We start from the raw sequence: 22,698 nt of genomic DNA, 5'->3' as shown, positions 1-22,698 counted from the left end.
AGGGGGACGTTACACTGAGTGTGACTGACTCTGCCCTCGCTGCTCGGAGGCCTCTGCACATGCCACCTCATGTCACACGGGCCTCTCTTGTTCCCATATCCCACTGCAAACTCTGGCCTGATTCCCTGCCCCTCTGTCTCTCTCAGCCCTTCCTGCCCCAGGTTCCACCCTCGCAGTCAGGATCAGAGTTTCCGGTTCTTTTCCCGCAGATGGGGGGAATTTGCCTGGGCTGGTTTCTATTTCTAGCACCCCTCTAGGTGAAATGTCCCTGCCTGGCGGGTGCAGAAAACCGCATCAAAGGTAGTCCTGTTCCTGCTGCTGTGTGAGGACCGGTCACCTTGCAGCCCCGGGGAGATCAGTCCACCAAGGCCAGGGGGAAAGGGTGAAGGGTGCTGAGCAGGAGCTAATTGGGGCAGGGTGATATGGGGGGGGGCAGGCTGGCCAGTGCTTGGGGGGGGGTTAATTGGGGGAGGGAGAGATGGGGGCAGGCTGGCCAGTGCTGGGGGGGAGTTAATTGGGGTGGGCAATATGGGGGCGGGCTGGCCAGTGCTGGGGGGGAGGACCTGTGCTGGGGGGGTTAATTAGGGGAGGGGGAGATGGCCTGGGTTGGCCAGTGCTGGTGGGGGTTAATTGGGGGAGAGGGAGACGGGGCCGGACCGGCCAGTGCTGGGGGGGGTTAATTGGGGGGGTAATTGGGGTCAGACCGGCCAGTGCTGGGGGGGGTTAGTCGGGGGGGGGGGACAAGGGCGGGGCCAGCCATTACTGGGGAGGTAATGGGGGGGGACAAGGGCGGGGCCGGCCAGTGCTGGGGGGGGTTAATTGGGGGGGTAATTGGGGTCAGACCGGCCAGTGCTGGGGGGGGGGTTAGTCGGGGGGGGACAAGGGCGGGGCCAGCCATTACTGGGGAGGTAATGGGGGGGGCAAGGGCGGGGCCGGCCAGTGCTGGGGGGGGTTAATTGGGGGTTGAGCCGGGGCCGGCCCGGCCCAGGGAGGGAGCCCAGGCCCGGAACGCGAGCGCAGGGCCGGGGAGCGGCTGCGCGGCCGGCCCCGCCGCTCCAGGGTAACCGCGGCCGGCCCCGGCCATGAGGCTGCTCCGCGGCGGGCTCCGCTTCCTGCTGCGGCCCGCGGGCCCCGCCGCCTACACGCAGGGCCAGAGCCCCTCGCCCCGCGCCCGGGAGTATTTCTACTACGTCGACCACCAGGGCCAGGTGCGCCCCGGGCCGGGGGAGCCGAGCGGGGGCCCCGGGGCCGGGCGGACCCGGCTCTGCGGGGCCCCGGGGCCGGGCGGACCCGGCTCTGCGGAGCCAGCCGACGGCCTGAGGCCGGAGATCCCGGGGAGCCCCCTGCCGTGGGGCCGAGCCTAGCGCTGCCCCGGCGGTGCCTGGCCCCAGGGCGCTGGCCGGGGTTGCTGGGCGCACTGGGCGGGGGGCTGTGGGGAGAGGAGAGGGGCCGGGGGGCCTGGGGAGACGCTGCCGCCTCTCCCCGTGGGCCAGGAGCTGAAAGTGGGGCTCGGGAGCCTCCGCAAACCCCACTGCGCCAGAGCCTGGCAGCCCCCCCGTTTCTGCCGGGCAGCGTTGCCAGCCCCAAGTGTTCGAAAATCCTGAATCGGGCTCCCCGAAAATCATGCAATGGTGTAAACGGACTAGGTTTGGGGTTCTTTTTATTTGCCTTCTGTTTGTTGAGCCTTCAGGGTGCAGGTTTTGAAGCTATCTCCACGCCAGCCTAGAAACTTACTTTTTTGTTTAAGAATGGTGGCCAAAAAATCGTCCCGTGACTCCAGGAGCTGGGGCTTTAAGGAAAACAGTAATTATCATGTTTCAGAGTAGCAGTCGTGTTAGTCTGTATCCGCAAAAAGAAAAGGAGGACTTGTGGCACCTTAGAGACTAACCCATTTATTTGAGCATGAGCTTTCATGAGCTACAGCTCACTTTATGCCAAATCATGAGAGTTGGCAGTGGCTAATTTCTAGTCACTAATGGAGCAGTAACAGCATCGACCACCAGGGCCAGGTGGGGTGGCCAGGAAGGATTTGATTTTTTCCTGGTAAATGTTGATTTCGTCAAACATTCAGGAACCCACAAAATATTTCCATCCATCATGACCGACATTTACAGATAGGTAAAGTAAGAGAAATCCTGCTTGAGAACATACCAGGGTTTGATTTAAGGCTATTCACGTTGTATATTTTAACATGTGATGTTGTCAGTTTGTGTTTTAACATTTTACAAAGATTTAAAACTATTTGAATCTCAACATCTACGGGCATTAAGTAATTGTCTGACCTCCACCCCCCCCCCAACAGTTTCCCACAAAGGTGAAAATTTACATCAATAAAAATTGAAAAAATACTTAAAATCCATAACTTTGCACAACTGTGAAGATGTAAATTGATAAAAATGATAACCGTTTAGTAATGAACATGGATATTATCAGATGAGATGATTAAAAAAAATAAATTCTGTCCAGTCTCATTATGTGGGACAAGGCAGAGCTGGGCACAAAATGAAGTTGCAGTAAGGTGAGATCACTGCTCCCAGCCTCCAGACAGGGAGAGCCCCTGTGTCCTCCTTCCAGCTCTGCCTCGAGGGGAGGGCTTGGCTGCATTGTCTCTAAGAATGGCCTCTTCCCCCCCTTGCCATGCATCTGAGTCGGGTCTCTTGCCTTGACAGACACCGACATAAATACAGGGGAGCAAATTAGAGCTTATTGTGCCTGTCGTGTCATCAGCAGGACCCCCAGATCCTCCGGCCACAGACTGTTGCTGCCAGTGCTTAAAAACTGCCCCTGACGATGTGAGGTTAGCGGTGGAAAGAACCCAGCTTGCTGTCTGGCTCCCAGGTGGGGAGGGAAGGGAGGGAGTTTGCAGGGCTGGCAGGTGTTGGGTCCCTAGGCCCCACTCCCACCCCTCAATCAATTCGTAGGCAGCTATGCTGTCCTCTGGTTCTTGGCCTTCAGGTGGCGACTGCGTCTGGATTGTGTGCAGTGTTTAGCTGTGTTGGTCCCAGGATATCAGAGAGACCAGGGGATGGGGAGGTAATATGTTTTGTTGGATCAACTTCTGTTGGAGAGAGTTTCAAGCTTCTGTACTGCACAGACCTCTTCAGGTCTGGAGAAGGTGTTCAGAGGGTATGCCTACACTGCAATTAGACACCCATGGCTGGCCTGTGCTGGCTGACTTGGGCTATTTAATTCTGTTTAATTCTGATAGATGTTTGGGCTCGGGCTGCAGGCCTCTGGGACCTTCCCACCTTGCAGGTTCCGAGAGCCCAGGCTCCAGCCCTAGCCCGAACATCTAATGTGCGATTAAAGAGCCCCTTAGCCAGAGCCCCAGGAGACGGGTCAGCGGGGACAGGCCAGCGTGGGTTTTTAATGGCCGTGTAGACATACCCAACGGGTCACGGCTAAATACAAGCTGGACTAGGTTGTTTCACATAAGTAGTTCATGAATATTCTAAGGGACTATTCAAGGTGAAGTGGCCAATTAACACCCTTCCGGTCATAGAACAAAAAAAGGGAGTTATTGGGTTATTGATTGTTGTAAGACGCCATAAATCTGGTGTCTTTATTAAGATCATGATTTTTAGTGTCCAGCAAAGTTATGAATTTAACTCCGAGGCTCGTCTTTTGAAGGTGTTGTGCCGGTTTCCTGCGAAGATGAGAACTGAGAAGTCAGATATAGAACAATTGCTTTGTGGAAAGTCTTCACCCACAGTTTATACGGTGCTTTTGTCTTTTTCCTGTGTGAATTCATTTGAGAGCATAGTTATTGTCTGGTTTCACCCACATAGAATCATAGAATATCAGGGTTGGAAGGGACCTCAGGAGGTCATCTAGTCCAACCCCCTGCTCAAAGCAGGACCAATCCTCAATTAAATCATCCCAGCCAGGGCTTTGTCAAGCCTGACCTTAAAAACTTCTAAGGATAGAGATTCTACCACCTCCCTAGGTAACGCATTCCAGTGTTTCACCACCTTCCTAGTGAAAAAGTTTTTCCTAATATCTGACCTAAACCTCCCCCACTGCAACTTGAGACCTTTACTCCTTGTCCTGTCCTCTTCTACCACTGAGAACAGTCTAGAACCATCCTCTGCAACCACCCAATGCACATCTACAGACTAGGGACCGAATGGCTAGGCAGCAGTTCTGCGGAAAAGGACCTAGGGGTGACAGTGGACGAGAAGCTGGATATGAGTCAGCAGTGTGCCCTTGTTGCCAAGAAGGCCAATGGCATTTTGGGATGTATAAGTAGGGGCATAGCCAGCAGATCGAGGGACATGATCGTTCCCCTCTATTTGACATTGGTGAGGCCTCATCTGGAGTAATGTGTCCAGTTTTGGGCCCCACACTACAAGAAGGATGTGGATAAATTGGAGAGAGTCCAGCGAAGGGCAACAAAAATGATTAGGGGTCTAGAACACATGACTTATGAGGAGAGGCTGAGGGAGCTGGGATTGTTTAGCCTGCAGAAGAGAAGAATGAGGGGGGATTTGATAGCTGCTTTCAACTACCTGAAAGGGGGTTCCAAAGAGGATGGCTCTAGACTGTTCTCAATGGTAGCAGATGACAGAACGAGGAGTAATGGTCTCAGGTTGCAGTGGGGGAGGTTTAGATTGGATATTAGGAAAAACTTTTTCACTAAGAGGGTGGTGAAACCCTGGAATGCGTTACCTAGGGAGGTGGTAGAATCTCCTTCCTTAGAGGTTTTTAAGGTCAGGCTTGACAAAGCCCTAGCTGGGATGATTTAACTGGGAATTGGTCCTGCTTCGAGCAGGGGGTTGGATTAGATGACCTTCAGGGGTCCCTTCCAACCCTGTGATTCTATGATCCCCTGGGGGACTAACATGAAGGGGAAAGGAGTCCAGGAGAGCTGGCTGTATTTCAAGGAATCCCTATTGAGGTTACAGGGACAAACCATCCCAATGAGTCGAAAGAATAGTAAATATGGCAGGCGACCAGCTTGGCTTAACGGTGAAATCCTTGCGGATCTTAAACATAAAAAAGAAGCTTACAAGAAGTGGAAGATTGGACAAATGACCAGGGAAGAGTATAAAAATATTGCTCGGGCATGTAGGAATGATATCAGGAGGGCCAAATCGCACCTGGAGCTGCAGCTAGCAAGAGATGTCAAGAGTAACAAGAAGGGTTTCTTCAGGTATGTTGGCAACAAGAAGAAAGCCAAGGAAAGTGTGGGCCCCTTAATGAATGAGGGAGGCAACCTAGTGACAGAGGATGTGGAAAAAGCTAATGTACTCAATGCTTTCTTTGCTTCTGTCTTCACTAACAAGGTCAGCTCCCAGACTGCTGCACTGGGCATCACAAAATGGGGAAGAGATGGCCAGCCCTCTGTGGAGAAAGAGGTGGTTTGGGACTATTTAGAAAAGCTGGACATGCACAAGTCCATGGGGCCGGACGAGTTGCATCCGAGAGTGCTGAAGGAATTGGCGGCTGTGATTGCAGAGCCATTGGCCATGATCTTTGAAAACTCGTGGCGAACCGGGGAAGTCGCGGATGACTGGAAAAAGGTTAATGTAGTGCCAATCTTTAAAAAAGGGAAGAAGGAGGATCCTGGGAACTACAGGCCAGTCAGCCTCCCCTCAGTCCCCGGAAAAATCATTGAGCAGGTCCTCAAGGAATCAGTCCTGAAGCACTTACACGAGAGGAAAGTGATCAGGAACAGTCAGCATGGATTCACCAAGGGAAGGTCATGCCTGACTAATCTAATCGCCTTCTATGATGAGATAACTGGTTCTGTGGATGAAGGGAAAGCAGTGGATGTATTGTTTCTTGACTTCAGCAAAGCTTTTGACACGGTCTCCCACAGTATTTTTGTCAGAAAGTTAAAGAAGTGTGGGCTGGATGAATGGACTATAAGGTGGCTAGAAAGTTGGCTAGATTGACGGGCTCAACGGGTAGTGATCAATGGCTCCATGTCTAGTTGGCAGCTGGTGTCAAGTGGAGAGCACCAAGGGTCAGTCCTGGGGCCGGTTTTGTTCAATATCTTCATAAATGATCTGGAGGATGGTGTGGATTGCACTCTCAGCAAATTTGCGGATGATACTAAACTAGTACTAGTAGATACGGTGGCAGGTAGGGATAGGATACAGAGGGACCTAGACAAATTGGAGGATTGGGCCAAAAGAAATCTGATGAGGTTCAACAAGGATAAGTGCAGGGTCCTGCACTTAGGACGGAAGAATCCAATGCACCGCTACAGACTAGGGACCGAATGGCTAGGCAGCAGTTCTGCGGAAAAGGACCTGGGGGTGACAGTGGACAAGAAGCTGGATATGAGTCAACAGTGTGCCCTTGTTGCCAAGAAGGCCAATGGCATTTTGGGATGTATACGTAGGGGCATAGCCAGCAGATCGAGGGACATGATCGTTCCCCTCTATTCGACATTGGTGAGGCCTCATCTGGAGAACTGTGTCCAGTTTTGGGCCCCACACTACAAGAAGGATGTGGATAAATTGGAAAACTTCCAGCGGTGGGCAACTAAAATGATTAGGGGTCTGGAACACATGACTTATGAGGAGAGGCTGAGGGAACCGGGATTGTTTAGTCTGTAGAAGAGAAGAATGAGGGGGGATTTGATAGCTGCTTTCAACTACCTGAGAGGTAGTTCCAAAGAATCATAGAATATCAGGGTTGGAAGGGACTCCTTTCCCCTTCAAGTTAGTCCCCCAGGGGATCCTGGCCATCCGTTCCCTGAGGGAGTCGAAGTCTGCTTTCCTGAAGTCCAGGGTCCGTATCCTGCTGCTTACCTTTCTTCCCTGCGTCAGGATCCTGAACTCAACCAACTCATGGTCACTGCCTCCCAGATTCCCATCCACTTTTGCTTCCCCCACTAATTCTACCCGGTTTGTGAGCAGCAGGTCAAGAAAAGCGCCCCCCCTAGTTGGCTCCCCTAGCACTTGCGCCAGGAAATTGTCCCCTACGCTTTCCAAAAACTTCCTGGATTGTCTATGCACCACTGTATTGCTCTCCCAGCAGATATCAGGGTGATTGAAGTCTCCCATAAGAACAAGAGCCTGCGATCTAGTAGCTTCCGTGAGCTGCCGGAAGAAAGCCTCATCTACCTCATCCCCCTGGTCTGGTGGTCTATAGTAGACTCCCACCACTACATCACCCTTGTTGCTCACACTTCTAAACTTAATCCAGATACACTCAGGTTTTTCTGCAGTTTTGTACCGGAGCTCTGAGCAGTCATACTGCTCCCTTACATACAGTGCTACTCCCCCACCTTTTCTGCCCTGCCTGTCCTTCCTGAACAGTTTATAACCATCCATGACAGTACTCCAGTCATGCGAGTTATCCCACCAAGTCTCTGTTGTTCCAATCACGTCATAATTCCTTGACATCACCAGGACCTCCAGTTCTCCCTGCTTGTTTCCAAGGCTTTGTGCATTTGTATATAGGCACTTGAGATAACCTGCTGATGGCCTCTCTTTCTCAGTATGAGGCAGGAGCCCTCCCCTCACAGACGTTCCTGCCATAACATAGTTGTTATGGGGGGATTTAATGCACTGGATGAGGTACAGCACATGTGATAGGCATGTGTAGGACCCATGGATCTTGAAAGGTGTGTTATGGGGGCATTGAACGTCATAGCAGAAGAGGTGTCAACAGGTTTTGCATCTGTTCTGGCAGAGTCTGGTGCCACTTTGAGTTGGTGGGTCCTGGTGTATGGGGAGCTTGCTTCTAATGAGAGCTTGATAAGGTTGGGTGTGGGTGTTTGAAGGCCAGAAGAGGGGGTTTGGGAAAGATTTCTTTCCTGTTGGGGTCCCCATCAAGTATGCATTATAACTGTTTAGTGTTACCCTGTATGGATTCCAGTGTGGGGTGGTAGGTGACACTGACGAAGCGGGACTGTTCTTAATGTTTCCTCTGAATAGTGTGGGGGTGCCTCAGTTTCCCCTAGGCAGTTCTTAAGTATCTAGGGGGTGGGGTAAGGGTGTATGATCATTGCAGAGCCCTAGAGGGCAAGTGTGTGCAGGGGTCTGGACACAGAGAATGGCCGACACCCTGTTTCCTGGTAACTGATGGCCTGGGCCCTTCCCCCCTGCAAGGTGAGAGCTAAAGGGTTGGAGAACAAAGGAATCAGGTGACCTCCTGGCCCAGGAAAGGAACAAAGCCCAGAGGAGGAGGGGGCTGGAGGGAGTTTCAGTTTGAGGCTGGCTGGGGACATGGAGTGAAGGGCAGATGTGGTTGTCTGACTCACCACCCCCCAAAATGGACCCAGCTGAGGGGTCCCATTCTCTGCACCTACAAGCTCTGTTTTAGACCATGTTCCTGTCGTTTAATAAACCTTCTGTTTTACTGGCTGGCTGAGAGTCGCGTCTGACTGCGAAGTTGGGGGGCAGGATCATCTGGCTTCCCCAGGAGCCCTGCCTGAGCGGACTTGCTGTGGGAAGCGCACGGAGGGGCAGAGGAGGCTGAATGCTCTGAGGTCAGACCCAGGAAGGTGGAAGCTGTGTGAGCTGTGTGTCCTGAAGACAGGCTGCTCACAGAAAGGCGACTGCCCCAGAGTCCTGCCTGGCTTCATAGGGAGCAGTTCCAGAGCATTGCCCAGGGACTCCATGACCGTGACAACTAGAGATGTGAAGTCAGAGAGTTTCTTTTCTGTATTGAAGCAGGTTCTTTTGAGGCATTTGTGGCCTCTTCCATGACATGATCTACTTCTCTGGTGACGTGTCCTTGTTTAGTGAAGGTAGATTTAAGTATGTTAATGTGTGTATCCTGGACTTTCTCCTCAGAGCATATTCTGTGGTATCTGAGTGCCTGACTGTAGATAACAGATTTATTTCTTGGTGTGTTTGGGGTTGTTACTGGATGTGTGATCTGTGAGTGTTTTGTATGTAGTTGTCTGTAGGGTTCCATTGCTGAAGCTGATCGTGGTGTGCAGGAAGTTGATGCCGGTGCAGGAATGTTCTAAAGAGAGTTTAATGGATGGGTGCTGGTTGTTGAAGTTTTGGTGGAAATCTACAAGGGAGCTTAGGTCATCTGTCCAGATATATCTCAGGTATGTCATTGGTTTCATGGTGCATTTGTCCAGAAATTCCTCCTCAAGGTGCCCATGAAGAAGTTGGCATATTGGGGAGCCATTACCCATTGCTGTTCCCATTGTTGCTGAATGTGAAATTGTTATGGGTGAGGGTGTAATGGATGAGTTTGGAGATGTGTTTGGGGTGGATACCTGAGTGTTGTCCATTGTTTTGTAGATATTTGAGGAAGGCAGCCATGCCGTCATTGTGAGGAATGTTGTTGTATAGGGAGGTGACGTCCGTGGTGGTAAGGATGGTGTTCTGAAGGAGGCAGTTAATGTTGTAAAGTTTCTGGAGGAAGTTGGTTGTGTCCTGGAGCAAGCTGGCCCTTTGTGTGGCGAGTGCGTTGAGGATGGTTTCTATGAGTCCTGATCCTACTTCAGTAAGAGTACGATGGCCAGATATGATGGACCTGCCTGGGCTTCCTTGGGAGGCATGTAGAAGGTCCCTGGGGTGGTCTCATGAGGGGGTGAGGTTGTATAGTTTCTCTTGGAGTTGTTTGGGGAAGGATTTGATGGCATCCTTTAAATTCCTGGTGAATTGTGGTGTGGGGTCTTCTTTGAGTTTCTTATAGTAAGTGGTGTCTGAGAGTGTCAATTGGCCTCGTTGACATAGTCATCATGGTCGAGAACTACAATGGCACCCCCTCCGTCTGCTGGTTTGATTGTTTTCTGGTGGCTAGATTTCAGGACTGTATAGCTGTCCTCTTGATGGTGGAGGGATTGTGGTGGTTGTGATTTGTGTTAAGGATTTCACAGCCAATCAATGTAACGATCAAGTGTGTGGTTTTGTCCACTGTGTGGTGTCGTCAGAGGGTTCTTTTTTCCTATGATTGTCGGTGGGAACACGGTAGTTGTGGGTGGTGTCGTCATTGTTGTGAAAGAATCCTGGGAGGCAGAGGTGGCAAAAGATTTCTTCTAGCTCTCCACATGTTAGTATGGTATCAGGTTCTGTGATGGGGCAGAAGTTCGGTCCCTTGGAGAGGACAGATAATTCACCTCCGGTTAGGGGTTGTCCTGATAAACTGATGACATTGGTGTGTCATGGAGTGCTGTGGAGTCTCCCAGAAGTGGTGGTCTGTGAGTTGTGAAGTTTGTTGTAGTTGGTTCCACTTTTGTTATTGTGTTGGATGGCTGTTGTCAGGTGTTTTTTGTCTGGATTGTGCATGGTTGGCGTAAAGTGACAGTTCCCCAGTTGTGCCACCAGGTGGTGCTAAAACGCTAACAATGCATATTACCATGCCAAAGTCCTCAAATAAGTGACTGTAAGCGCAGCCTGATCCCTGCCATCACCCAAGGGTGGCCCAGCCCCAGGAGGAAGGGGCTGGGGACCGGTGAGGCTGTGTCCGTTCCAGCCTGAAGGATGGAGGCGACGTCGCTCGGTAATGGGTGGGGCGGTAGCTTTGCTGAGGTTGCTGTCTGGTTCAAATGCAGGGTCAGGTTGGTGGGGAGAGGCCCTTGGCTAAGAGGCTATTGCAATACGCTCGCATGGCGCCTCTGACCCTGTCCCCCTCTAGCAGCCGGCTCCAGTGACGAGAGCCGCCTGCTACGGACTCCCAGCTAATGGAGTTACTCTCCTAGGCCAAGCTGTAGCAGCCTGTGCCCGGGTTAGTTACACTGTGTATGAACTGTGGACAAACCCTGGGGAGCAGACTCCTCTCTGCCAGGAGGCAGATGAAATCTGTTCCTTGTTTCGTTTGGGGGAATTCCTGGCTCCTTGGAGCCAACAGCAGCTCCCCTCTGCCGCCACCATGCCCCCTTCTGCTCTCCTCTGATTCATGCAGGTGGCTGCAGCCCTGAGGGAAGGCCTTCCAGCATCCATTAATGCCACCCCTAAAGCAGCCAGGCAAATTGTTGCTGAGCAAACTGCAGTCACTCCCCTTGCTTGCCAGGGGCTGGAGGGCACCATCCATGCAGCATCACTGCCAGGAGCAAAGGGGATCGAGGCTGGGTTTCCCAGGCAGGATAGCGGCATGCTAGCTGTAGGGTCAGCAGGCTGGCCTGCTTTCAAAGCCAAGTGAAACTTATTAATAAGCCCCATGTGAGATCTCAATCCTGGGACGCATCAGACCGATGAAATAGTCTCTTCTGGGCTTGGGAAGTTCCATCTGGCCCTCTTCTAACCCTCCGGGCTGTTTGTGCCTCTCTAATCCATTAGCCTCAATTGATCAATTTTTCTGCATTAACCACCTACTGAATTAATGGTGAATTAGTCATAGCGGGAGAGATTAGGAGTTGTAATTAGTGCTAAAGAAGCATCTGCAGTGCTGAGATGTGTCTGCCTGCTCTGTACATTAATGATCCTGGCGAATTCAGGTTTTGTGGCTGTTTGTGGCTGCTGCAGAATTGCCCCTTTGTGCTGTGGGGAGCAGGGATGGATGGCTTCATTTTCAACGAGGCCGAGTGTCCAGAGGACCCCTGATTTCAGTGGGAGCCGCAGGTGCTCAGCACATCTGAGAATCCGCCCGCTTGTTAGTTCCCACTGGTAGGAACAAGACCCGGGGAGGGGATGGCTGCATGGCCAAAACATCAGAGGCCCCGTTCTCTTCACAACCCCAGAGGACACTGGAAACTCCTTGTGGCTCCAGTGAGTTACTCGTTCCCTGCAGCTGGGCAGGGGGGCGCCTGGCTGGACATAGCTTTCAGCAGCACCGTGTTCATGTGTAAACTGGGATGAGAGGAGCAAATAGGAAGCTGGGATCATTGACTGGATGCGGCGACAACATGGAGCAGCTGCTCCAAAGCAGAGTCAATGTCCAGCGCAGGTGCACGTTGGCAAGGGCCAGTCAGTCTCACCTAATTTGTATCATGTTGGGGCCCACTGTAGCCTCATCCTGAGACTGCAGGTCTCTGCCTGCCATTCTCCATCATGATCAAAGGGCAGCCACAGAGCTCCACGGACCATGCTTTGCCCATGCCATAGGGTAGGATAGTTGGGCCATGGACTCCTGGAGCCGCAGACGCAAGGCTCTGAAATGTCTCCCATGGCCTCTGGGGCACGGGCCTCTGGAGGAGCCCCGCTGTGCTGTGGCAGGTTGATCTTCACCGTCCACCTCTCTTGCCTTGTTTTGCAGCTTTTTCTGGACGATGCCAAAGTGAAGAACTTCATCACCTGTTTTAAAGGTAACGCCTTCCCTTCCCCGCACACTGGGCCCCTGTGCCATATGCCCGGTTCTGCTCTCCCTTGTCACCTCTCCAATGAAGGGATGAGTTCTCTTCCCCTGTCTGTGAACTTGGCACTCGCAAGCTAAGCAGGATTGGGCTGGCTCAGCATTTGGATGGGAGACCTGTGAGGAAAATCTCCCCTGCCCCAGGAAGGGGAGAGAGTGAATCAGTAGGGAATTCTCTCTCCTCAGAATTGTCACTCATCCGATGGGACCCTATGGGGTGCTCTCCCCTCTGGGGCGGTGCAGACTCCAGTGAAGCACTCGGGGGCGCTGTGCTGCAGGGAGCAGGAGGGGGGTGTTCTCCCCTCTGAGTCAGCATTGGCCCCACTGCCCTAGCATGGTGCTAGGAGATGCCGTGCTATTCAAATTGCCATTTTTAGCTGAGGCATGAAACTCAGCCCCCTAGGGCCCTGTGCGCTCCCTTTCCCACCGCTCTGGGTCAAGGTCTCTCTCCTGACTCGAGGGAGGCGTGGAGAGGGGCGTGCTGAACCGAGCGGTGCCTCCTGGCTCAGCTCCTTCCCCTAGCTGCCTCTCGGTTGAACAGCTGTGCCGACACCTGGCAGTGCTTGGAATGGGCCAAGCGGCTCCTGAGAGCACTTGGTGAGGAAAGAGGCAGGCATGTGTAGTCAGACAGTGCTGTCCTCCCAGGATCTCTGGCCACCGCTGCCCTCTGCCAGCTGGAAACCATCAGACCCCTTCGTTGGGTGACCATGCTGCCCTCCAGTGGCTGCAGCCCTCCAAGGCCGCTACTGCTGCGCGGGTGTGAATGTGTCCCAGGCTATCACTGGTAAATCTATATTCTGCTGCACTTCCTAGGCATGGAGACAGCCTGGTGCGGTGTGAGGGATCTAACTCAGCTCAGTTCTCCAGCCCCACCGCTGATCACCCGTGGGTCCCACTGCAGAAACCCAGTCTCCCTTGCTGCTCGCAGGAGGGTGTTAGTCTGGGGTCTGCCTGCAGGACTCCTGCACTGACTTCCTCCACACTCGCTGCTGCGATCTGAGCTGTGTCACACACCCCTTTGCAGGGACAGAAGGGGAGCGGCCCGGCTGGGATCGTGAAACTGAGAGCCCCATGGGAACGTTCAGGGCTAAGCCTGGAGATGATTTCTAAAATCCCCTCATTTAGCTCCTCTACAGGATTTTTATCTTCCTCTGGAGCCGCACTCATCCCCTTCTCATGGGCTGGTGTTTAAGAGCTGCGTGTGCGATTGTAATCCTTAATCAGGCTCTGAAAATCACGGCTGGCTGATCACCAGAGACAGATGGACCTGCGTGTTATTAGAGTAACTCAGCTGCAGGCAAATCCCTGCCCCCCTGTACCAGCAGCCTGCTGGGCCTGGGGCAGTGGGTGAGGAGAGAATGTGATTTAAATGGGTTCAATGGGAGGTTGCCTTGATATTAGTTCTCGCCCCTCGTAGCCTGGATGAGCACAGAGGCGTTTGGGTCAGTGAAGCCCGTCACATCACGGTGCCATGTTCCCTCTTAGCAGGTCCCTGTTAATCTGCTACCGCCCCCATAACCCTACCCCCTCGCCAGAGGCTGCAACAACTGACCAGTTAAACCTTAAATGGGGCTTTAAGATCCACCGATGTTTTCACGCAAGCTGAAAAATGGGATTTAGACCCTAAATCCCCTGAGCCGCTTCCTGCCAATGGCCCTGCTTGGCCTGCCACCCCTTAGCAATGTGTCTCACCAGGCTTGTTGCGAGCATGCCAGCGGGGTCTGTCCCTCTCCTGAATGGGCCACCTGACAGCTACCCCTTGCTGTGTTCCCTGGCCATTACATCAGCTTCTTAACAATTAGGGTTTGGGGCGGGGGAAACGAGGAGTCATGAGTCCCAAACCTTGCCCCGCAGAACAGAGCAAACTGCAGCCCCCCACAACTGTAAATATGTCTCTGCGGCTGCAGAGACTACAGGTCCCAGCATGCAATGCTGAATCTTCATCTGGGCTGCCTTCTGCTCAGGTCAAGACGGAGATTGGGGGAGCGAATAGGTCTGTCCCACTGCGACCAAAGCCCAGGGTCTCTTGGCTGCAGGCACAGCTAGGCCTCTTACTACCCGGCATCTGGGACTTCCCTCTAGTCCTGGCACCATCTTTGAGCTCCAGCTCCATTTCGGTCCATCCCAGTTAGTGTTTGCAATTTAGTTTTTCTCCAGCAGCAAATTCCCTGGCAAAGACAGCGCAGTACCTGTTGCACATTTATTTCATTTGCGCAACCAGAGGGATTCCGCTCTTGCCAGTCACAACTTCTGTTCACTTCTCCCCTACCTGTTAAACCTTCTGAGCCTTCTGCCTGTTTCACTCTCTCTACGGCCCGGATTGAAAGAGGCAGTAGAGGGCGAGCGGCCACTGTTGGCTTCCCCTCGCTGTATTTTGGGTGAACAATCAGCCACAATATGTCCACCCCCTTCCTGGCACCGTTCTGGAAGAAAGCTGTGCCATTGCTTGATAAAGGAGGCGAGGAGAAACAAAGGAATAAAAGACACCATTAGCGAACAAAAAAGGATCCACACAGCAGGGTCTAAACTAATAAATACTGGGAAGTAATTTGCTTTTGCCAAATGACTTCTCCCTGAGCTGCAGGTTTTCCATAAGCTCTCAGCAGCTCTAGCTGGCCCAGTAGGTGCAGAGGCAGCATTGCTGCTAAATAGTATTTTAAAGGTGATTTGTGAATTGCCTGATTGCTCTAGGACACAATTCACTTGGCAAACAGGCAGCTGTGACTTCATTATCTTTGTTACATAAAGCTAACCTGAAAACGCATCTCGTGAGCTTTCAGAGGGGTAGCCGTGTTAGTCTGTATCAGCAAAAACAACAACGAGTCCTTGTGGCACCTTAGAGACCAACAACTGTATTTGGGCATAAGCTTTCGTGGGCTAAAACCCACTTCATCAGATGCATGAAGTGGAAAATACAGTAGGGAGGTATAAATACACAGCATATGAAAAGATGGGCATTGCCTTACCAAGGGGGGGGGGTGAGTGCTAACGAGCCAATTCAATTAAGGTGGAAGTGGGCTATTCTCAACAGTTGAGAAGAAGGGGTGGAAATCACTTTTGTAGTGCTAACGAGGCCCATGTAAACAAGGTGGCCCATTTCAAACAGTTGACAAGAAGGTGTGAGTCTCAGCAGGGGGAAATTAGTTTTTGTAGTGACCCACAAGATGCCTCAACAACTCCTTGTTTTTTCTCGTGAGCTTGTGCCCCTTGAAAGATCCGTGAGCGACAAAGCTGGCCAGCGCTGGCATCGGGCTTCATTATGGGAACAGCCTGGCAGCTGTGTGGGTGGTGGGGTGTGTAATGGGCAAATGTTCCCTGGCCAAACTCAGCTGCTTCCCTATGACCAGCTAGAGTCCTCCGCCAAAGGAGAGTCCCCCAGCCTGCCAGTGTGACTTGCTGTCACCCCTCCTTTGTGCACACACTTCCCTGAGCTACAGTCGGAGCTTGGTTGTGCTGGTGTAGATCTCTGGAGTGACTCTAGATGTCTGGGGTGGAAGTTGAGATGGGAATCTGGCTGGAGTTCTTGGGAAGCATTGTAGTCAGCACGTAGGTTTCAGCAAGTGACTTCTACCTCTGTGGAAAACAGGGTGATTGCATCTCATCCTAGGATTCAGGCATCCTGTTAGGTTTCCTTTAGCCCATTCCCCAGGGACCAGTGCAAGATCAGTCCCTGTCCATTCACCAGCACTTTGCCCAGTCCCAAACTCCTTCCTTTGGGCAACTGCTCCACGGTTCAACAGGCCTTGCTGTGAGGAAGCTCTTTTGTTCGGCACGTCAGGGAGGAGGGTCTGGTGGCTAAGGCATGCGGCTCTGTCACTGGACAAGTCCCTTAGTCTCTCTGTGTGTCAGTCCCCCATTGGTAAAATGGAGGTAACTGCACTTCCCTACCTGACGGGGGCAGGAGGCGAGGGTACATAAATGGCTGTTTGTAAGGCACTCTCATGACTGGCCTTTGTCCCAGTAGTACTGAAGAACCTAGACAGATCAGTGTCAACCCCTTGCTTTTAGCTGTTGTAATTCTCTGAGTTTCATTGCTCTGCCCCAGCCAAAGCCCTCTCTGCACACACACAACTGAAGTCCTGTAATGTCGGTCAGTGTCCTTGCCCCTGTTGGTTAACTGAGCCAGAGAGCCATTAAGAGACTTTTCCCAAGGTCACGCAGCATCTCAGTGGCAGAGCTGGGCATAGACCTCTATAGTCCTCTCTCCTCCCCTCTGTGCGTCACTTGCCTTTTTAGATTGTAAATTCCTTGAGGAAGTGACTGTCTTCATGTATCATATGTTCAGCCCCAAACCCAACTTGAGTCCAGTCCAGGCCTCTGGCTGCTATTGTAATACATTCCCTAAATAACGATTGGATCATACGTCTTCTCTTATACCCCTGGGACCACCCTCGAGAACTCTTCTCTCTCACGCTTTTAATATATTTCCAACCCCACATGCACTGACCGATGGGGCTTCCCGTTTTCAAATAATCATTTGTGTCGGTTTTCAAGAATATGTGAGATCTTGGCAATAGATTTAAAAGCAAATGAGAGAGAGACTGTGACAAATGGAGCAGGGCTCTGCCGGGAGGGCTACGCTGGTGCCCTCTCGTCTGGTAATGAATGCGTGGCTCATTTTCTGTGGCGCTCACCATGTGCAAGGCGCTTTCCAAAGACAAAAGGGCCCCACCCCAAAGAACCTCCATTGGAGAAGACGTGAGCTGAGGGGCACAACATGCGAGGGATGTGATCAGGGTGGCCTTGGTCACTCAAGTTAACACTGGGGGTTTTTCGTGAGCTGGCTAGGTTCTCCCCAGGCAGCCCCAGCCTTCCCATAAGCAGCCAGTTAGTTTCTGTAGGCCCAAAGACTGGCATGCAGAGGGGACATGGCCCTGCAGAGGAGCTCGGGAAGGATGTTCCATGCAAAGGCAGTGGGACAGGAGGACAGACAAAGGTCCTCTGGAAGGAATGGCTAAATGGGCCCTTGAGACCTGGAGAAGTGGGTAGGGTGACTAGAAGGCAAGTGTGAAAAATCAGGACCCTGTTTTGGAGGGGCGGGGCGGCATAGTTGCATATAAAAGACAAAGCCCCTAGCATCGGGAAGTCGGGTCACCCTAAGAGGGGAGAAGAAGGGGAGACGGGGTGGGGAGGGGCTGAGGAGGAGACAACGCTGAAAGCCAGAGCCAAGGAGTTTGGATTTCATATGGTGAAGAAAGGGGAGCCATCAGAGGGATTCAGGGAGGGGGGTGAAAGAAGGAAATGGAGGAGCAAAGAACAGGGTCTCCTGTCCCTCTCTCTTTCCTGCTTCCTGGCCACAGAGCAAAGCCATGAAACTAGCCAGATCTTGTGTGTTTCACTTTCCTGCTTTGCCCACTTAGGGGGATAAGTGGGAGTCTGGCAAGAGAGGAGCTGTCAGTGCTAGGCTGGCCTCTGTAGTGCTCTGGTGCAACTTGAGAGTGCCCCCAGGAGGTTCAAGCCACCCGGGGAAAGAGGTCTGACGGGGCCCCCTTGGTTCTAAAGATCATGCCGACTATGCAAGGCTGGAAGCAGAGTGTCCAGAGAGCTGTAGGTGGCCAGTAACAGAAAGGGCTGATTCCTTAGCCCCATACAGCCCAGAGCAGCCTGTCAGAAGACACCTGGAGATGCGCGGCGTGCAGTCAGCAGAGAGATGAATGCGGGGGCCTTTTAGAGACCGGAATTAATCAGGAGTGATATTTCCAGCCTCCTGATTAGCCTGGCAGAGCTCTGGAGGTGGAAGGGACCAGGTGCAGCTTTGCTCATTTCCAAGGGAGACATTGTTTAAAGGCCTGTACCTGCATTGGAATAACAGGCAATGGGGAGGAGGCTGCTCCCTGAATCAGAACAGGGCATCTCCAAGAGCAGATCAGTCAACAGGCCCATGCGAGGCCTGGGGGCCTCCGTCCTCCTCAGCGTGCGCTTTGAGTTGGGTTTGGCGTGAGTTGCAGCCCAGAGTGAGTCCCGTGCCGAGGTTCCCGAGCCCCCTCAGGGAACGTGCCTTTCGCTGGCCTGGCATATGGGGCTTCTAATGAAGGTGCTCGCTGCCGGGGGGAGGCGTGTTGGGTAAAACAGGCTTCAGCATTGCAGTGCACATCGATCTAGTTCACCGGCCTCTGAACCCCCCGTGGTTTCTCTCTGCTTCCCAGATAAGAAGTTCCTCGCCTTCTTCTTCAAACAACTGCAGCTGAACCGGAGTGGGCGCTACCAGGACGCCTTCCCCTACCTCTCCCCCTGCGGCCGAGAGCACAACTTCGTGCGCTGCGACGACCGCCCCATCGTCTTCACCCACCTGCTGCGGGGCCAGGCGGGCGAGGAGCTGCTCTCCTACTGCGGTGGCGGAGACAGGCTGGCGGTCGGCTTCGAGCCGGAGAAACTAGTGATGCTCCCTGAGAACGGGCGTGTCTACCACCCGGCCCCGCAGAAAGCTGGCGGCGTGGGGCTGGTGAAATCAGCCCTGGCCTTCGAGCTGAGCCCCTGCTTTGAGTACAGCCAGGGCGCCGGCGGGCCCCCCACCCACTTCCGCTGGCAGGGCAAGCGCCGCACCCTCACCAACGAGCTGGTACAACTGATCCGCTCGGGCAGCAGTGTCTGAGCCAGGGCGTCGCCAGTGAGGCTGACTGGCCCAGAGCTTGGCCCTCGGCAGCTATGCTGGGTGCATCCCAACAGCCGGAGGAGAACACCTCCCTGGCGCTCACTGGAGCAGGTCGCACCCAGCCCCCTCTCTGCAGCCCACCCCTGGCTGCCCCGCCATACGTAGGCCACCTTGGGCCAAGCAGCCCCGGGGCTGGCTGCTTGCAGGGCCTCCATGGGCCTCTTCTCCAACTGGGGTGTGGGTGCCCTCAAACCCCAGGGGCTGCATGTAAGGCTCTAGATTGGGCTGGGCGGCCCTGACCTCCGACAGCCACCTCTTAGTGGGAGCAGAAGCTCTTGTCCCCTCTGGTCCAAGCAGCTGGCCAAGCCGAAGATGAACGGAGCCCCTGGTTTGCCATTGCGTGGGGAGCTGGGCTGGGATTCTGTCCCTGGAGAGCAGCGGGGGGTGGGGCAGACCCAGAATCCATGATTCCCTCACCTGTGGCCCTACAAACTCCACAGCCCAGGGCCCCTCTCCTCGCTCAGCCCCTCTCCTCTCTCACCACCTCCCCATTTTAAGGATCTGCGAATTCAGTGTGGGCCCGGGGCCTACTGCATTGCTTGTTGCTCAGTGTGTCTGCCCTTCCTCAGCACAGAAAGCGGTGAGCACTGTGGGGAAAGAGCCCGCTGATTGACTCGCCCCCCCCCACCTCCCCACACACACACCACGCCAAGAACAGATCTGCCCTGTCCCTCCTGCCTGTCCATAGCAGGAGAGGCTGCTGGGAGTGGAAGGAGAGAATTGGCAAGATTAGCCTCCGTGCCCCCAGCCAGCTGCCCGCGCCCCATTGCCCTGCTCGGCGGCTTCTTGCCATGCTGAGCCGTGGTGCTTTGTGCTGGTACAGATCCCTGCCTAGGCAGGCTCCTCTGAGCTCCTGGGTGGCTGAGTGGGACGGCTCGTGGGAGCCTAGCAGTGCTCGCAGCAAGGCTCCGGCGTGTTTATCTCTGGCACGCTCTGAACCGGGAGAGCTGGGATTAGTCAGGGGAACCAGGAGCTTAAATTGCCGTAATAACAGTGTTTAAAAAACTCTCTGCTGTTTCATAATTGCGCTCTGCAGATAACCTGACCCACCCAGCTCCCCCGGCTGCAGCTTGCTACTGGGGAGACACAGGGGCAGTGGGGAGGACTCACCCCATGGCCTGGGACCTCTAGAAACCTGGTTCCAGTTCTGACTCAGTTTCCAGCCAGCAGCTATTCTCAGTCAGCCGCAGTCACAGTTTGCCATCTCTGCTCCCAAGAGGCTCGGGAATGGGGGCCGGGGGGATGAGGACTTAGGGGCACCTGCAGAGCAGTGGGGCTGAGTGCGGGGCTGGATTGGGGGGGGTTGGGGGCGTCTGCAGAGCAGTGGGGCTGAGTGTGGGGCTGGAATAGGAGGGGGACTATGGGTCAGGACTGGTCTGCTGAAGGAATCTTTACCGGCCCAGCAATGTCAGTTTGGAGTGTGAAAACCCCACCCTCCGAGCCGCCGGAGCCCTGCTAGCAAAAGCCCCAGGCTAGGCACGGCCAAACCAGCCAAAAAGCCCCTTTGCCGAGGTCTGTTCCGTGAGGGGAGCCGGGTTAAGCTAGACTGACAGAAGCACTCCCACGAGGGGGGGTTGCCTGCAGAGATCATCTGCTCTGGCAAACCCCTCCTGGTGTGGACTAGACCCCCTGAGCTGCAGCTGCCGGGCTGCACTGGACCGGGATGAGGGGCGGGGGTGGAGGGGCAGCAGGGCAGGACGGAGGTGCCTGCGTGATGGAGAATCTTTAGCCAGTGCTGCCCAGAGCCCCAGGCCACTCAGTGAGAAGGGAAGGGTCTCCCCTGGGAAGGCGTTAACCTGCCCACTGGGGATCAGCACCCCAAGCCCACTAGCCCCCTGAGGTAACTACCAAGCTTCACTCGACCCCAGGGCCTGCGGATCCCCCTCCCCGCCTCAGAGTGCCAGGCTGCAGACTTGGGCCTCCCCTTGGGGCTGACGGTGACTGTGATGCCCCTTGCCACCCTCTGCTGGCTTCCACCCCAGCCCCAAGTACTGCCCGTAAACAAGAGACCGTTCTTATCTGGCTGGCCCCGTTGACTGGAGGGCTCGATGCGCTGCCCTGAGGGCCGCTAACCCAGCCGCTAAATAAATGCTGGGTCGATCCCACCCAGATGCCTTTTAATGGGCCCAATCCTGCCATCCTTCAAGCTGGCAAAACTCCCATCAGCCTCTGGGCTTTTGTTGATCTCTGGCCCAGGGCGTTTCCTGTTTGGGGGCTAAGGATCCCAGCCCGCTGCCCACGCGCCACTCAGACCACAGATCCTGGCTGCCTTATGGGTGTGATCGACACCAGCAGGCCGAGGTCTCATGCCGGCCCGCCCCGGGGGTTGAATCTACCCTCTGCTGCCCCAGCACAGAGCACGGTCGGGTTCCTTGCCAAAAGCCATCAACGCGCAAGGTCGCTGAGCTGCTCAAACCTCCTCTTAAAAGGCTTTTTTCCCAGGGACTTAATGCTCCCTGACAGCTTTTGAGCGGGACCCTAACCTTAGCCAGGATGCACTGCCCCTGGCATCTGTTAGCAGCAGCTGGCCCAGAAAGACTCTCTCACAATCCTTAGAGCCTATTTTTAGACAGCCTGAAGGTTTTCGGGTTCTGTTACTGCTTGGCGGCAGCAAGGGGTCAGAGGGGCATTGCCCGGAGTTAGCATGAATGGGGTGGGAAGGACCAGCAACCGCAGTCTGGGATCCGTGAGCACAAGGGGCTTTTGCTCCTTTCCATGGGATTGCTTAAGCTGACCCCTTGGCTGCCGGCTCGCCGGGGGAGTCAGGCTGCCGGGTTCTCTGCCGAGTAAACGTCACGAGTTGCCTCACCTGGAATTTTCAAGTGTCTGCTGATTGTAGGTGCCTCCTTTTTTGGTATCCAGGTTGAGGCCCCCTCCAGCCTGCTACTTTAGAGGGGCTGAGCCCCCCCCCAGCTCAGTGGATGAGGTGGGTGTTCAGCACCTTTAAAAATGCCTCATGCTGGGTATCCAGAACCAGAGGGCCCTTGTGAATGTGTGGCCCTTTGCTGCCCGGTGCCTTCATTTCCCCCATTGTGAAACTGGGCCAGTGCTGTCGACCTTTGTGAGGTGCCCTGAGATCTCATTGTGCAAAGCACCAGCTGAGGGCCAAGCTCTCTGGAGTCCTTGGGCCGTGTCATTGTTCCACTGTCCGCTGGGGGAACTAGGCCCTAGGCACCAGGACGGCAGCAGTCAAGTCGTCAATGAGTCGCGTCTGTTCCCCTCTGGAACAGGCCTCCCTCCGAGTGGGTGGATGCTCTCAGCCTTTGGCAAAGCCTGTCCCTTGATTTTGATTCCTCTGAGTGAAAAGCCCAAGTGAGGAGAGGATGGGGGAGGAGAAGTCACCAGCAGAGTGCGTGGGGATGAGCCAGCCAGGCTGCCCTGGTGTGGCCCGCGCAAGTCAGTCTGAGCGCCCCCTTCCCGAGAGGGGCTGGATAAGCTGGAGTATTGGAATTGATTGCTGTGTGCTGCAAAGGGCTGCTCCCCCCCCGGCTGCCACCTGACACCCACACCCCGTGTCCTGGCTGGGGTCTTTTTGAGTGGAACACTTTGGTGTTTTATCTGTGACAGCCACTCAATAAACAGATGATTGGCCGTGGCTTGGGGTGGGCTGATTTCTTTGATGTTCTCACTGGACTGTGGGGTCCAAGCTTCCCACGGTTCAGGGATCCAACCTTGCTTTCCAGCCAGCAGGCCCTTCAGTCACCTGTGCAGACAGCCCCCACCCACCAACTCCCACAGGAGCGGGGTTCATGGCTGGGGAGGAGGCAGCTGAATTGCTGTGCTGGGTAGCAGGAAGGCCCTGCTCCATCCCTGGACCCTCCCCATCCCATCCCGGC

At 54.3% G+C, this 22,698-nt stretch overlaps 1 protein-coding gene across 1 annotated transcript; it reads left to right on the top strand.

The window, feature by feature from the left end:
• Positions 1 to 1,003: 1,003 nt before the first annotated feature.
• C2H8orf82 (chromosome 2 C8orf82 homolog) lies at positions 1,004 to 20,134 on the top strand. Its single transcript, XM_073329925.2, has 3 exons — positions 1,004 to 1,208; positions 12,115 to 12,163; positions 18,357 to 20,134. Exons 1-3 carry the CDS (start codon positions 1,083 to 1,085, stop codon positions 18,800 to 18,802), a joined length of 621 nt encoding a protein of 206 aa, XP_073186026.1. The 5' UTR covers positions 1,004 to 1,082; the 3' UTR covers positions 18,803 to 20,134.
• The last annotated feature ends 2,564 nt before the right edge of the window (positions 20,135 to 22,698 follow it).

The sequence above is a fragment of the Lepidochelys kempii genome, chromosome 2 (genome assembly GCF_965140285.1).
Source record: "Lepidochelys kempii isolate rLepKem1 chromosome 2, rLepKem1.hap1, whole genome shotgun sequence".
NCBI lineage: Eukaryota > Metazoa > Chordata > Testudines > Cheloniidae > Lepidochelys > Lepidochelys kempii.
The sequence above is the reverse complement of the archived record's forward strand: the minus strand, read 5'-3'. Positions and strand labels throughout refer to the sequence as shown.

Excerpts from the sequence above, each read along its gene's own strand:
- C2H8orf82 (XM_073329925.2), top strand. The coding sequence starts at position 1,083 with ATGAGGCTGCTCCGCGGCGGGCTCCGCTTCCTGCTGCGGCCCGCGGGC. Across the intron at positions 1,209-12,114 it reads ACGTCGACCACCAGGGCCAG|CTTTTTCTGGACGATGCCAA; the intron begins GTGCGCCCCGGG and ends CTTGTTTTGCAG. Across the intron at positions 12,164-18,356 it reads CTTCATCACCTGTTTTAAAG|ATAAGAAGTTCCTCGCCTTC; the intron begins GTAACGCCTTCC and ends TCTGCTTCCCAG.